Source organism: Siphateles boraxobius, unplaced genomic scaffold, assembly GCF_051911475.1.
Source record: "Siphateles boraxobius isolate OS27281-9 unplaced genomic scaffold, OSU_SipBor_1 22, whole genome shotgun sequence".
Classification (NCBI taxonomy): Eukaryota; Metazoa; Chordata; class Actinopteri; order Cypriniformes; family Leuciscidae; genus Siphateles; species Siphateles boraxobius.
In genome coordinates, this window is record NW_027508833.1 from 7213265 (window position 1) to 7230317 (window position 17053).

General features: G+C 40.8%; 1 protein-coding gene and 1 long non-coding RNA gene across 2 annotated transcripts in view; one reads left to right on the forward strand and one right to left on the reverse strand.

The window, feature by feature from the left end:
• flvcr2a (FLVCR choline and putative heme transporter 2a) overlaps positions 1–17053 on the reverse strand; it is a 94551-nt gene that overhangs the window by 66271 nt on the left and 11227 nt on the right. Inside the window, exons 2-5 of the mRNA XM_077238528.1 lie at positions 14815–14956; positions 13376–13516; positions 7556–7623; positions 6766–6869 (exon numbers count right to left, since the gene is read on the reverse strand). Coding sequence (XP_077094643.1) covers positions 6766–6869; positions 7556–7623; positions 13376–13516; positions 14815–14956 — 455 coding nt within the window. The remainder of the gene's footprint in view (positions 1–6765; positions 6870–7555; positions 7624–13375; positions 13517–14814; positions 14957–17053) is intronic.
• The window catches only part of LOC143746613 (uncharacterized), a 299149-nt gene that overhangs the window by 60830 nt on the left and 221266 nt on the right, over positions 1–17053 (forward strand). The window lies entirely within an intron of this gene.

Here is a 17053-nt window from a genome sequence, read left to right on the forward strand (position 1 = left end):
GTTACAAACCACAAATCACTCAATGATTTTAACTAGTTTTAAATCGGATGAAACAGCCTCAACATTCCCAACACGACTGATGAGGTAAATAGCAGAAACATTGTGCCATGAACGAAGTTAGAAGACTAAATCCCTAATCACCACCCTTACAAACATTTACCATGAATGTACTGTAGTAATTTACCATGGTTTGGGCAGAAATATGGAATATTTATATTGAATACTATGTTATAGTCATTTATATTGCATTAGATTTATTAGGGGGCTAGAGAAATATATAATTAATTGTGTGTATAGTTTTTACCTGTTTAGGCATTTATTATACAGTGTGAGTGAGTAGCCATGCATGGTTTTACCTACGATCTCACTGTCAGAATATTTTAATTTTAGCCTATAATAATTATTAATAAAATAATTCTTACCAATAGCTATGATCTTGTATAATTCATATATTAGTACATAGGTGTGATAAATAAGTTATGTATTATGGTCTGATAAATCTGCAAACTGTTGGGTTCCACATTTCCAAGTAAATACAATACTTTTATGTATACCTAAGCTTACTTATTGATACTGTTATGTTTCAATAAATAAGCTAAACCCATCGGCCCACCTCAACTTTTCGATTTAATAATCCGGCCCTCGAATGAAGCTAATTGAATAGCCCTGGTCTAGTGAAAGCAAATCTGCAAATGCACAATATTTTTGCCAGCGATGCAGATATTTATTAGTTGAACATCTTCGTATGCTGTCTGTGAATGAATGATTCCACAGGACGACACATTCGATTTAATTTCATTCTACAACCAAACAGATTATTACTCCACGATATCACTACTACAAAGTATGACATTATCCGTTTTTTGGAAATATAGCGTACATTAATTTATAGGCTACATTAAATAAGCTACCATTGTCCCCGGTTTATGAAATGAACACCCTCCATCCCGCTGTAATGTGTGTGTTTTGCGCAGTGGCGTGCGAACTCGACTTGAAAAATGCCTTTGCCTGCCTTAGACACACTTAACCAGTTTAAACTTGCTTGCAAAAATATACATTTCATTACTGTAGTGTGGTTCAATGTGGGTGTGATGGGTCGGCAAGGGTCGGCTTGACTGGAACTCGTACACTTTATTTACTTTTTAAATATAGAACGATAATGTGCGCGAGGTGCGCCTTCACCATATAAAACTCTATAGCAACGTTCACAATATACTCTTTCCACTTATAAATAACTCAGTCCTGCAAGTTTCCTTTTCTCCAGTCACGGGTGGTGTACGAGTCCACAGTCCTTCTCCCTCTTTCCGCTCTCTCAGACCAGCCGGCTTTTAAACAGTCTCCCCACGCCAATCACTGCAATCAGAAACAGGTGTTCCTCATTTTGCACTTGACCCACTTACTCACTGCTCGGCTCCGCCCTCGCTCTCCGCTACAGACTCCGCTAAACCACGCCCCCCTTGGACATACCCCCACCGCCCGACTCAGGCCGGGGAGCCATCCGGCCTGCAGCCTCCCCCCCCCCCCTCCACCTGGAGAGGAAGTCAGCCACAGCCATCTGTGCACCCGGCCTGCGGATCACCTGAAATTTAAAAGGTGGTAAAGCCAGATACCACCGGGTGATCCGCGCGTTGGTATCTTTCATGCGGTGGAGCCATTGCAGGGGAGCATGGTTCGAACAGAGGGTGAACTCCCGTCCCAAGAGATAATAGCGGAGAGTGAGAACGGCCCACCTGATGGCAAGACACTCCTTTTCAATGGTGCTGTACTTAGTCTCTCTTTTAGAGAGCTTCCGACTAATGTACAGCACCGGCCGCTCCTCACCCTCCATCTCCTGGGACAGGACAGCGCCCAGCCCCCTGTCCGAGGCGTCAGTCTGTAGGATGAAAGGGAGCAAAGTTAGGAGCCTGTAAGAGCGGTCCGCCACATAGAGCAGCCTTTATCTGGGTGAAGGTCCGCTGACACTGCTCCGTCCAGTGGACGCTATCTGGTGCTTCCTTTTTAGTTATGTCAGTCAGCGGGCTAGCGAGGTCCGAATAATTAGGCACAAACCTTCTATAATATCCCGCTAGCCCCAGGAACTGCCTAACCTCCTTTTTGGTCTTAGGTCTCGGACAGGTTGCAACTGCTGCCGTCTTATCAATTTGGGGACGCACCTGTCCATGACCCAAGTGGAAGCCCAGATACCTAACCTCCACACGCCCAACCGCACACTTGTTTGGGTTGGCCGTTAGCCCGGCCCCTCGCAGGCTCCCGAGGACAGCCCGCAAATGCTGCATATGACACTGCCAGTCATTACTAAAGATGATAATATCATCCAAGTAAGCAGCGGCATATCCAGCATGCGGCCGGGAATTCTATCCATCAGGCGCTGAAAGGTCGCCGGAGCCCCGAACAAGCCGAAAGGAAGAGTGACAAATTCGGTGTAATCCAAACGGCGTTGTGAAGGCGTTTTTTTCATTTCGACATTGGAGTTAAGGGGATCTGCCAATATCCCTTCGTCAAATCCAGTGGCGAATAAAATCGAGCGGTGCCGAGCCGATCAAGCAACTCGTCAACCCGAGGCATTGGATATGCGTCGAATTGTCACAGCATTCACCTTGCGATAATCCACACAGAACCGGACTGAGCCGTCAGGTTTAGGTACCAAAACTATCGGGCTTGCCCAGTCACTGTTGGATTCTTCTATTACCCCCATGTCCAGCATAGCCTTCAATTCATCCTGAACTATTTTCTTTTTATGTTCAGGTAAGCGATATGGCCGGCTGCGCACTACTACACCCGGCTCGGTCTCAACGTGGTGCTGAATGAGGTCGGTTCGGCCGGGCAGGGCACCCGCACACAAATGTCCCAATAATGCTTTGAATCCTGGCCAATTGGTCCCCAAAATTAGCGGGTGCCGGAGGTGCGGCCACCTCCACGCTATGTTTATGGCCCCGAAATTGGATAATGACTGGCATTAAGGGATATTCTACCACCTCCCCGTGCACACACCGTACCTTAACCATGCGGCTTTTGTCCAATGCCCCGGATTGAATCAGATTTTGATGAATAGAGGTCTGGTTACAACCTGAATCCACCAAAGCCTGATAGGTACCCCCCTTTATACTCACTGGTATCTGGTACAGCCCGGCTTGATCGGGGGCAGCCTGTGGTGTGTCAGGGACCCTGACCAGTGTCCCCACCTCCATCACGGGACACCGGTCGACAAAATGCCCAGGGTCCCTGCAACGCCAACAGGCCGGCCAGGGCGTTCCCGCCGCCCCAGTGGCGGGAAGTGGGTCAAGGGTTTGGCGTGGGGAGAGCATGGGCACGAGAGAGGGAGAGGATCCAGGGGCGGGGGATGTTTCCTTAGTCGGCGCTCTGGGAGCCGGGACAGGCTCTAACGCCGGACGGGTCCTCCATCGGGGTGCCGGTCTGGGTACGAACCCCCCTCTGGACCTGGGACAAGGGATAGGGCGAGGAGACAAAGAGGGAGGAGAGATAGAGAGAGAGAGAAGCCGCTGGTAAGGGCTCGCCGACCCCTGGGCACGCCACCATTTCGTCCTCCGCCAGTTGGATGGCCTGGTCCAGTGACATCGGGCAGTGGCACTGGACCCACTGCGTGGTCTTCCGAGGAAGCCGCGTCACGAACTGCTCCAGTACCACTTGATCGATGATTCCCTCAACGTCGCGGTCTTCGGCCATCAACCACCTGCGGCACGCGTCCCGGAGCTGTTGCGCGAAGACGAAGGGTCGGCCGTATTCCCCCAACTCCGGGGACCGGAACCGCTCTCGGCTTTGCTCAGGGGTCCGGCCGACCCGCTGTAGAATAGCGCGTCTGAGGTCTTTATAGACCAGGAGGTTTCGGACTGGCAGCTGTTGTGCGGCGACCTGAGCCTCTCCGGAGAGCAAAGGTATCAACCGCATTGGCCAGTCCGCGGCCGGCCAGCCCCAGGCCTCGGCCGACCTCTCAAAGAGGTCCAGAAAAGCCTCTGGGTCGTCTTCCGGACCCATTTTGCTGAGAGGCACAGGTGGGGCCGGGGACGTGGCTGCCGATGATGGAACGGGCCGAACCTCCCGTACCATCCAGCTACGGAACAGCTCTCGGTCCTGCTGCAGTGTAGTGTGGTTCAATGTGGGTGTGATGGAAGAAGACAAGGGTCGGCTTGACTGGAACTCGTACACTTTATTTACTTTTTAAATAAAGAACGATAATGTGTACGAGGTGCGCCTTCACCATAGAAAACTCTATAGCAACGTTCACAATATACTCTTTCCACTTATAAATAACTCAGTCTAGCAAGTTTCCTTTTCTCCAGTCACGGGTGGTGTACGAGTCCACAGTCCTTCTCCCTCTCTCCGCTCTCTCAGACCAGCCGGCTTTTAAACAGTCTCCCCACGCCAATTACTGCAATCAGAAAAAGGTGTTCCTCATTTTGCACTTGACCCACTTACTCACTGCTCGGCTCCGCCCTCGCTCTCCGCTACGGATTCCGCTAAACCACGCCCCCCTTGCCACAATTACATTTTGGAGAACAGACAGAAGAAGATCCGTCTATGTGCATTTGATCGTTGTTTGTGTTCAGATGTTCAGTAGCGGTCAAGAGCGCGAGCACATGTGAAGAGTTTCTACTCTGTGTCAATGGTTCCCTTTACATGCCTTTGAATGCACAACTCTGCAGAGTAACTTTATTTCGACAATGTCTAATAATCCAAATGTAGTTGTATAAGTTACTATTATACAAACCAAAGGACAGGCAATGGTTTTCGGGCTACAGATTGCAGAAATATTTTTTGTTGCAAAGATATTGCAAAGATCTAATTATGATAAAAATAGTAATTTAAATTAAAAATATCTAATATCATGTGTTTTATATATATATATATATAACATGATATTATTTAGATATTTTTAATTTAGGCCTATATGATCCGAAGTAACTAGTAACTAACTACTTGAGTAGTTTTTTCATTGGATACTTATTACTCTTACTCAAGTAACTATTAAGATTATCACTTTTACTTTGAGTAAATATTTCTATAAGTACTTGTACTTTTACTTGAATACAGTTTTTTCTACCCACCTCTGCTGATGGTGAAACGCACCAATTAGGAATTCGGGAATTAAGGCATATAAAAATGAAAAGAACATGCATGTTTTTTAATCTTTTTTTGGAGAGTTTTTTGATCTGATCATTAAAAGATTAAAACATTTTGCTAACATGAGGTCTTGTGTCAGTATTTTTACATCAGTGCAAAATTAGGGTATGCAGATTAAGACCACTATTCATCAGCATGCATTGATTAATCCCATGGCATTTAGCAAAAAAAATAAGTGCGACCAAATCATATGCTAGTGCAACCAGTGGAAAAGTTAGTCTGGAGCCCTGCAGATGATTGAGGCCTACCTGCCAGTTGCAAGTTCCTCCCTGGGACCAGACATTGACCTTGGAGTCGGTCTCAGACAAGATGCTGACTCTCAAAGTAGCTTTATTATTAGCCTTAACATCACTCAAGAGAGTAGGTCACCTTTAGGCCCGGTCAGTAACCTCTTCCTGCTTAGACGTTGTGCCAGGTGAGGAAAGGGTTATATTGCACCCCAGACCAGATTATTTTCCTTCTGCGACTGGTCAACCGGTCATTTTGTATTTTTCTTTCCTGCACCTCATTAGCCGCTGGAGCAAGAAAGCCTCCACTTATTATGTCCGGTTCGTGCTTTGAGATATTCCACCGCTCAGGCCAGTTGCGTAGATCCTCCCAGCTTCTGGTAGGCTTTGGTGGTCACAATAGAGGTAATGCGAACACTAAGCAACCTATCTCGCATTGGATTACAGATGCTATCACCCTCTCCTATGAGGCGGGGGGAATTGGGGGCAAGCTGTTACCCTGGTAGTCACAACATTAGTATTGAAGTTGCCATAGTTTCAACGGTATGAAACAGATTGTTTGGTTACGTACAATATATGTAACCCGGTTCCATGAGAAGGGAACGAGATTTACGACTGGGTATCTCTTCAGACAATTCGAATCTGTCAACGCGCATTTCTGGCATCTATTTATGGACTCCAAGACACGATACGCTACGTTACAACGTCCATACGTTTGGCCAGTCAGATTGGTGTGTGTAGACAGCGGCTCATGTGGAAGCGTTCCCATAGCATCAACACCATGACGCAGAATCTCGTTTCCTTGTTTACTATGTTCTCATTTGTCAATTTAATATTCAACAATATTATTGAATTGCTATAGAAATGAACAACAGCTGAAATCATTTTTTCTGTTATCACTGTAAAGCTGCGTTTAAACAATCTGTATTGTATAAAGCGCTATAGAAATAAAGTTGACTTGACTTCACCTGTGTCTTGTTTAGTTTATCGTTACTCTTCAGTTTCCTCAGTTAGTTTTTGGTTATTTTCTATGTTACATTAGTGTTTGCCTGTGGCATTTGTATTATCTTGTTTATTTTATTAAAAATGTTGTGTCTACATTTATACTTCATCAACCTGCACATTACATTTACAAATTTGAAAAATATTTTTTACAGTGTATACTAGAAAAATTAAAATCATTTGTGGATCTTAAATGTCTATACATTTTATGTTTATTACTAAAGGAACACAAATGCACATGCAATACCACTCAAAAACATGTATCAGAACACAAACTCAAGCAGCTGCATTAAAAAAACTAAAATATCACTGTTTTTGGAGCTTTCATAAAAAACTTTGCTACCATGATATGTGGATATCAGGGGGAAAATGTAATAATAGAGAATGCATCACTTACTTATAAGTTTTGGTCTTGTCTAGCCAGATTCCACAGATCAGAGAGCCAACCACGCCAGCAATGACAAGAGTCAAACCAATTCTCCCAGCATTCACCTCTTCACCCTGTATTTCAGACAGTAATGATATCTGAGATATCTTCAATATATCAAGCCATGAGACCATGTTCTTATGCACTTCAATCCAAGGTAGTCATGTGTTTAGATAACACAATACATTGAGTCTGATCACTTGAAAAAAAAAGTACAGTCAGACTTTAATGAAGCATTTGCTAAGAATATAAATGATGAAGAAACGGAAAACCCCCTTACAGTGAATAAATTATATGTTTTCTCCAAATAAAAAAAGAATCCACCAAAAGGAAAAAGGACCATGGTGCAGTGTTGGCATCAGATGACAAAACCACAATACTTACCATACATACAATATGGTTTATGTAAGGGATAATCCACAGCTAAGTGTGGATTGCACAATTGTAATGCGTGACGTGAAGGCAAAGAAATGACACATTATAATCGTGAAATGCAAAGTTATACCTGGATTATCCTGCAAGTTAAAGCTGTTACTGATGTTAGCAGTGCAAAAAATGACTGGAAGAGTTAAAATAACATTTGTGATGCTTTGTAACTGCCATAATCATATACCATGATATGTAGTCAGTGTATTTAAAAAAAAATACAATGCTATTACAATCTCCAAAAATAAAATAATACTTTTTGTGAGTGTATGCATGATTTAGAAGTAGAGCTGTCTGTATGTTGAACAGGATGATCAGGACAGAATGAACTCACCGGGTAATGCTCTATTATCATCCTGTTCAGCAGGGTGGAAACAGCGTAGAAACATCCAACGTTCAGTCCTGGGAAACACAAAGACAGGGACAAACATGCTTTCAAATAAACATGAATCACAGGATTAAAATGGGGTGGAATTATGACAATTTGATGGTTAGATTTGAAGGCGTGTAATTGAAAACAATTGCAATCTGTTCATTTGAGCAGGAAAACTGGGCCAGATATTGACAACATTGACTCCACTGCTGTTTGTTTGGGTCATGATTATTTATTTATTTTTATATTTGACTATTTATATTTGTCTATATAATTTAATTATATAGGGCCTATATCCTGGGCCTGTTGACAGTGTCAGTAACTGCATGCAATCTAGGTTAATTAGAAGCGATACACTCATCTCACCTTAGACATCAAAATCTGACAATAACATTCCCTATAGTCAGCATGCAATGACATGACACTGGCGAACTGGTCTGATTGTTGTTGTTTTTGGTTACTGTATTTTTTAGATGACATTGTAAATTGAGCAAATAAGCACTATCCTTTTAAGTAACAAAATAGACTTTAGGGTTAAGATTAGGGTTAATATATATATAAATAATAGTGCTGTCACTTAAACGAGTTATTAACGCCGTTAACGCAAACCCATTTTAACGGCGTACATTTTTTATTGCGAGATTAACGTTCTTTTTGGCCTATAACAAACTTTGTAGTTTTTTTCACATGCTCTTGTAACACGTTAGAAAAACTACAACACCACACCGGATCTAGCCAGACCGGAAACAAAACAACAGGCACGCCACACACACTTTGGGCTTGCGAGCCGGCAAAAGAGTAGTAGGCTAACGTTACGTTTTGAGTGGATGGCGAGCGCGAGAGGCCAAAATGGATGCCAATAAGATTTTGAATGGAAAGTTTACTTTTAAAAAGTTGCCAAATGGTTCCATTGACAAGACCAAAGTGATCTGTGTGTTTTGTAGTTGTGAACTGAGCTATCATCGCAGCACGTACAGTCTGAAATACCAGTTGATGGCCAAGCACACAGCTGATGCGAATTCTCCGCCCCCTCGTCAAAGCCAGGCGACAATGGATGACTTCAGACAGAAGAACATGGATATTACAACTGCCGTTCCACTTTTCCATGTTGATAAGAGAATTAATAAATCAAAAAAAGAAATCAAGGGACATTTAGAATAGATAAAAATGTGCGATTAATTGCAAGTTAATTATGACATTAATGCGATTAATTACGATTAAATATTTTAATCGTTTGACAGCACTAACATATATATATATATATATATATATATATATATACACATATACACACTCACCTAAAGGATTATTAGGAACACCATACTAATACTGTGTTTGACCCCCTTTCGCCTTCAGAACTTCCTTAATTCTACGTGGCATTGATTCAACAAGCTGCTGAAAGCATTCTTTAGAAATGTTGGCCCATGAGGATAGGATAGCATCTTGCAGTTGATGGAGATTTGTGGGATACACATCCAGGGCACGAAGCTCCCGTTCCACCATATCCCAAAGATGCTCTATTGGGTTGAGATCTGGTGACCGTGGGGGCCATTTTAGTACAGTGAACTCATTGTCATGTTCAGGAAACCAATTTGAAATGATTCGAGCTTTGTGACATTGTGTATTATCCTGCTGGAAGTAGCCATCAGAGGATGGGTACATGGTGTCCATAAAGGGATGGACATGGTCAGAAACAATCCTCAGGTAGGCCGTGGCATTTAAACGATGCCCAATTGGCACTAAGGGGCCTAAAGTGTGCCAAGAAAACATCCCCCACACCATTACACCATAGCCACCAGCCTGCACAGTGGTAACAAGGCATGATGGATCCATGTTCTCATTCTGTTTACGCCAAATTCTGACTCTACCATCTGAATGTCTCAACAGAAATCGAGACTCATCAGACCAGGCAACATTTTTCCAGTCTTCAACTGTCCAATTTTGGTGAGCTCTTGCAAATTGTAGCCTCTTTTTCCTATTTGTAGTGGAGATGAGTGGTACCCGGTGGTGTCTTCTGCTGTTGTAGCCCATCCGCCTCAAGGTTGTGCGTGTTGTGGCTTCACAAATGCTGTGCTGCATACCTCGGTTGTAACGAGTGGTTATTCCAGTCAAAATTGCTCTTCTATCAGCTTGAATCAGTCGGCCCATTCTCCTCTGACCTCTAGCATCAAAAAGGCATTTTCGCCCACAGGACTGCCGCATACTGGACGCTTTTCCCTTTTCACACCATTCTTTGTAAACCCTAGAAATGGTTGTGCGTGAAAATCCCAGTAACTGAGCAGATTGTGAAATACTCAGACCGGCCCGTCTGGCACCAACAACCATGCCACGCTCAAAACAGCTTAAAGGGGTCATGACATGGTTTTTTGTTGTTTTATTATGTTCCCTTAGGTGCAATTATAGTATTACTATAGTTTTTTGTACAAAAAAACTTTAAAAATATAGTGATCTATGACCTTTTCCCACCCTGTTTCTCACCTCTGATTCAAACAGTCTGTTTTGGAGGGGTTTCCCCTTTAAGAGTTCAGTGTTAACGCCCACTGTTATGATTGGCTAACGTCAGTGCTGCTTATGCATACATTATTAGCGTTTATCATTTTGTATAACACGTAGACTACACAATGCTCCACCACGTGAAACTTCGGTCTTCCGATCTTTTACCATCGTGTCAATTCTCAATTGATTTTGATTCAAATGCGCGAGGGAGAGAGAGAGAGAGAGAGAGAGAGAGAGAGAGAGAGAGTTTGAAGGCGCGCGCGCAGCAGGGGCTCTCTCTCTCTGCTCGTTCTTCAGTAACATGCCCTGTCACACTCATCTGATCACTCACCGTTCAAATTAAGCTTTGGCGGGCTGCATATGCTGCAAATAAACTGCATCCGACTGTTTTCCCTGACGTCTGGATCGTTCGGCAGCGTATTCAAAGAATCAAACAGGAACAGCACATCTGCGTAGCATCGCAGTCATCTTGTAAACAGACCCACTCGCTGCACGACAACGCATGCGATGATGCAAAATGAGGCGTAGTTGTCTTGCGCTGGAGGCGGTCATATGCAAACGACTGGTACGTCACTTCGCACCGTGACGTCACTTCATACCATGGATCTAGAACGAGCTGTATTTAGAGCTTGATTAAATAAATGCTTCGTTTATAATGGGGAGGATGTCTTAAGCTATGAAACTTGCAGGAAGTTTTAATAGTACATAGATCTCTTATATACCAAAAGATCAAGGCAAATTTGGTTTCTCATGTCATGACCCCTTTAAATCACCTTTCTTTCCCATTTTGACATTCAGTTTGGAGTTCAGGAGATTCTCTTGACCAGGACCACACCCCTAAATGCATTGAAGCAACTGCCATGTGATTGGTTGATTAGATAATTCCATTAATGAGAAATTGAACAGGTGTTCCTAATAATCCTTTAGGTGAGAGTATATATATAAAAGATAAAATCAACACATACATAATAGATAAATTGAAAAATCCAAAATCATGAAATGCAGAGCTTTGCATAAACTTGACTTATATCAACAGGAGATTTCAGACTATGCTGATAAAGTTTTTAAATGCTGGTGAAAATGTTTTGGCCTATATGGGGGGCATTTGTGTCACAAATGTTAAGAGCCATGGCCGTCTAAAATGACATCTGAATCATAGTTTAAAGTCCCACAGTGGTGAAAATATGTCTATATGTCTGTTTATATGTCTATGTGGTGTTTCTAATATGCTTTAAGACAAACCATGTGTAAATTCATAAGTCGACACCATTGCTGAGTATTTTCTCCTTAAAACTGCAGTGAACCAAAGACAGTCTCAAAAACACAGTTTGAAATCGCTGTTTTTTCTGACGTCACAAACTACCTTGTAACCAATCAGATCAACGTGTAATCGTCAACGAGTGGATCTCTGAGCTGCTGTGAGTGAGTGGAGGCGGGGCTCATTTGCATATTAATACGACCCATAGACTGTTAGCTCATTTGCATATTCATAGAACCACGTATACTAAATGAGGCAAGGGTGTCGAGTTACATTCAAGCTATTTTACCCTCTACTCCACGGTGTTGCCATATGGCAACATACCCTTTCTTTGGACATTTCTTGAAATTTGAAAATAAATATGAGCTCTGATTAATCTTAAATTCATGGTAGAACCTGGTGGTAACCAATGATATGCTTTGATGACATCACGACACTACACACACCCTTGCAACGTCATTCTTTTCACACACTTTTGATGACTCCAGCTGCTGAAAAAGTGCTTGTGTATATGTGAAGATTTTCCTCATTTTTTTCATATTTCTTCGGAATAAAAAAATACATCAAGCATCTGGGGTAAGTTCTAATCTTATTTCAATCATTGTCACATTGTTTTGATACTTCTATTACCTTTTTATTTAATAAAATAGGTATGTTGCCATATGGCAACATTGTGCGGTAATGGAACAATATTTTGCCCATTCTAATGCAGAGTAGCTTTGTATGAATGACAATGTATGGATGCACTGATATAGTTGGATGGTTGTATTCTACTCATATATTTTTATATATTTATAAAGTAAAGTAAAAGTAAAGTATAAAAGTAAAATATATATCCGTCTTGACCGCTTTGATCACTGGCCAGAGATGGGTGCACCAAAAGGAAGGTGCAAGAATCCTGGCTGCAAGGGTATCGACAGAGGGGTTTGCTCTAAGTGCAAGGTGCACCTCTGCTTAAAAGGTGGGGTATGTGATTTGCAAAACGGCCGGCAGATTTTGAAAATACACAACTCAAAAGGTCCTACCTTCTTTCCTCTAAACGCTGGCCCTGACTCCACCCACTCGAAGAGGGGCATGGGGGAGGGGGGTATGGTACGACCGTTTGATTGACGCACTTACTGTCCAATGATTCTAGGTGGTCTTGGAAATAATTGGCTGTTTTTCGAGTTTTTCGAGTCCTGCTCGTTCCACAGATGATTAAATTTTTTAATTTTCATGTCAGTGCTTCTAATTCAGTGGCTGTAAGTGGGTTAGGAATAGGATTTCAAGTGATTTTGAAAAAATGGTCAAAAAAGAAAATCACATACCCCACCTTTAACGGAGAGAACAACTGCTTTAAGGCGTTCCACATCGAGTAGTTTCACTTGAACAGTTCTTATGAGTTTGCGTCAGATGTTTTGTAAATGTTGTTGAAATAATCGTTTCACATTGAGTAGTTTCACTTGAACAGTTCTTATAAGTTTGCGTCAGATGTTTTGTAAATGTTGTTGAAATAATACTTTGAAAATTAGTTTCATATTTTGTACACAAAGCTCTTGAAAACATTTTAAATAATAAAAACAATTTCATTTCTAAAAGACAGGTCTGTAATCATCTATGAATTTCATGTCATTTTGGGAGAAAACACATCAGGCTGTTCCATTGTCGCACAATGTTGCCATATGGCAACGCACCCAAAAGTACCCCCCCCCAAAAAAAAAAAAGAAAAAAAAAAAAAAGAAATGTTAATTTGAGTCTATTTTATATATAAAAAAACACTGTACATTTTTTTTCCATGATTGCATAATAATGCGAGCAGTAGAGGGTTAAGGCATGAAGGAAAAGGAAAAGAAGGAAAAATGGTTAAATATGTAATTTTGGTGATCAAAGATGAGATTTAAGTGATACAATTATTGACTACTGGGGACTTTAAAATATAATTAGATAATAGTCATAATTACAATAGTACAATAGTTCAGACATACTGAGCAAAATATGCAAAGGTAGAATGTGCTTCAAGTAAAAGAATAAGAATTAGCGTTGTGTACCGTAACTGATGAGGAGGATGATGAAGGGCTTGTTGCAGAAGAGTCTTGCGATTGAAGCCATGTACGAGTCCTGTCCTGTGGGCATTTCTCTGAGCGCTACCTGAGCCGGAGACGGAGGCCTTTCCGGTTTTTCCTGAAACACTGAAGCACATAGACCATCAAAACCACGAACACCACAAAAGCAATTCATTAAACCAGAACATTATCAATCAATCAACATGACCCTGTATAATTTTAGACAAAACTGACAAATTATTACAATCATTGATATAATAGGGCAAAATCATTGAGCATCGTTCATTATACATGGGAAGTAAATTGCTTGTAAACAACACTTCTGTTAATTGCATTCGAATGGATTTATTGAATGATTTCCCTGAAAATTTGTTCTGCTTGTGTTTCTACCAAGAATGTCAAAACCAAACCATGTCATTCACTCCATCGATAGTGACAAAAATTACTTTGTAAAACCAGATATGAGACCCCCCCCCCCCAAAAAAAAAAAACCTGCAGAAATAATAAATATATAAAATAATAGGAAAATAAATAAATAAATGACAGTCACATTACAACATATATTGAGAAAGCACTTCAGAGGGAGAACGATCATGGCCACCATACTCAAAACTGGCCACAACTGATGAACACTCTGCTCAAGATTACACAGTTTTTTCTTGGTCCCCGCCTACACCCTTATTCCCTTCAAAGCTCTCAATTTTGAGCATAAAACACCAGCATAAAAATCTCCTAAAACATCAGCAATAGTTTACAGGAGATTTGGCTATGACCTCAAAAACCAAGAGTAATCGAGTACAATCTTCAAAAGAGCAATATAAACATTAATTCAGGATTAAATTTAAATAAAACTTAGTTTAGTATTTGTTTTATCAAGTCATTTATTTATTTGGTAACACTTTACAATAAGGTTCAGTAGTTAACATTAGTTAACTACCTTGGTTAACATGAATAAAGAATGAACAATAATTCTACAGCATTTATTAATCTTAGTTAATATTAATTTCAACATTTACAAATGCATTATTAGAATCAAAGGTTGTATTCGTTAACATTAGTTAATCCACTGTGAACTAACATGAACAATGAACAGTGAATTCTAATTAACAATGAATTTGTATTAACTAATATTAACAAAGTTTAATAAATACTGTAACAAATGTATTGCTCATTGTTAGTTAATGTTAGGAAATACATTAACTAATGAACCTTATTGTAAAGTGTTACCCATGTATTTTTAATTCATGCAGGTTTGAGCTTCATACACAGAACCTGATGACAATGTTTTTATGTTAAAGAGCAGAGGAGGTCTTATCCATTGATTTTACATGCCAGATAATAAAAAATACTGCATGCGTCATGTTAGATTTTCATTTATGCTGCACTTTACTGTTGAAAGCAAGCGCTGGAGAAGATGTGCTCACCGAACACAACCAGCAGAAAGATGAGGCTGGCCACAGCGGCTGTGATGAAGAACATGACACGGATGCGTTGAGCCAGTTCACTGATGTCCTCCACGTTCGGCACGAGAACAGGTGGGAGCAAGAAGCCAATAGCAATACCAAGCTGATGGGGAAGAAATAAAGAATTAGAGTTGACCTAAACTCACATAAAACTGAAAAGCATTGCGCGAAAACAGAAAAACTCTGAAAAGCTCTATTCTTATTGGCTGCTTTTATGCAACTTCCAGTATTACCGGTATTGGACAGTCTGCCTGGAAACATTGGATTGCATTCACTCAGGGCCTGGGGCCCCCTGGCCACCAGGGGGCCCCCCAATCGGGTTCAATTTTTTATTTTTTTTAGATGACTTAAACAAGTGACATGAATGAATGAATGAATAATTCAAGACAAGAAAAATCTGATTTCATGATCAATATACCTGCCAACAACTGCTGCTGTGTCTGCCAGCGTTTAAGTCATGCGCATAATCTAGACACCTCGCGAGTGCATAGACGCATAGTCACGGTATCGGTTTAAAATGGAGAAAATAGCCGCAGGGGAACTTAACCTTCTAGCTGTATGGATAGCAGTTTGAATAAATAATAAACATAGCAGTTTGAACTCTTCTCCACTTTATTATACTACACATCAGATCACTAACTCCAAAAACCCGCGACACTCCCACTACCAAGTGCGCTGCGCACGACCCATTTCTATCTACGGCAAGCCGCGATGGGAAAAATAGATTGCATACACACATACAACGAGCGCACGTACATCATTACCGCCGGGATTATAGTAACAGACTTTGTTGGATTCTGTCATGTACAATCCAACAAAGTCTGTTACAATAATAATAATAAAAAAGATTTTCAGGAAAGTTACACTGTATTGAGACAGTTGAGAAATAATAATATTTTTACAGTTTTCAACAATAATTGTCATTGTTGAACCCTTGCTCTTATTTATCAGATTTGTTTCTGATATCTCAGTTGTGTCATTATTTTAGCAAATCATTTATTTGATATGTTTTGTTTTAAGAAGTTTCAAAGAGTTAGTGAAAGAGTAAAGTAAAAGTTAAAACTTTTTTATTTAAGTAGGCATCTATTTTTTATTAAGTATTTATTTTGTATTAATACATAACCTCACTGTATTCATTTATAATGTATCATTATTGTGTGACATTTGTGTCAATAATCGTCAAGCACAGGTGACCGCGTAGTGGGAGGGGCCCCCGAATCAAATTCTGCTTAGGGCCCCCAAAAGGCTCGGACCGGCTCTGCATTCACTAATAATTGCATGGGTTATTTTATATGGTATATCTTTATCACAAAAAAATTCACCTAATTCACAACACATGCGTACATGCAAACAAAAAAAATAAAAAAAATAATGCAGGGTGGTTTTAACCCAAATTTGGATCAAATATGGACAAACTCAATTGTTGGGTTGAAAATGTACAGTAATTAAAAAATGTACCCAATGGCTGGGTTTGTCCATATTTGACCAAAATTTGGGTTAAAACACCCCTGCATTTTTTAGAGTGTAATGATTTTATTATTCGAAATGAGTGACCGTATGCCCAAGGTTAGTGATTTTCATAAAACACTCCCAGTCCATCTCCATTTAAGGGAAATCCACACAACCCAACATCCGGCCCCAAATACACTCCTTTCATACGGTCCAGGGACCTCTCATTACACATATCTGCAATGTTATACAGAAAACCCTCTCAGCTTTAGCTATAATGCAGATTTTTTTTACTCTTGTATGTTTGTGGTGAAATATCTATTTAAGATGACATATATGAATAAATGTAATCTTAACACGATTTTAAAAGCCACCTCGATTATGTGATTTTTGTGTTACAAACAGCTCTGAAACACAGATTGAAGTTCCATACACTGATTCAATAGGGTGAAATCCACAATCTTAATGCAAATTACAGGAAGAAGGTCAAAACTATGGTACAGACGACACCATTGTCAAAACGATCTCCATTCAGCCGAATCAGCGAAAACAACTAAAAACGCTGTATTCTGCTGCCAGGCCATTAGATGGCGATGAAACACTATAAAATGAACATGTTATACACGTTTGCATGACGTCATCGTCTTCAGAGATGCACGTTTTTGTTGTTTACATGGAGACAGTTTTCAAAAACTTTAAAATCCATTTTCAAAAGTTTGAATTTTCAGGCTCCCAAAACACCGTCGTCGTA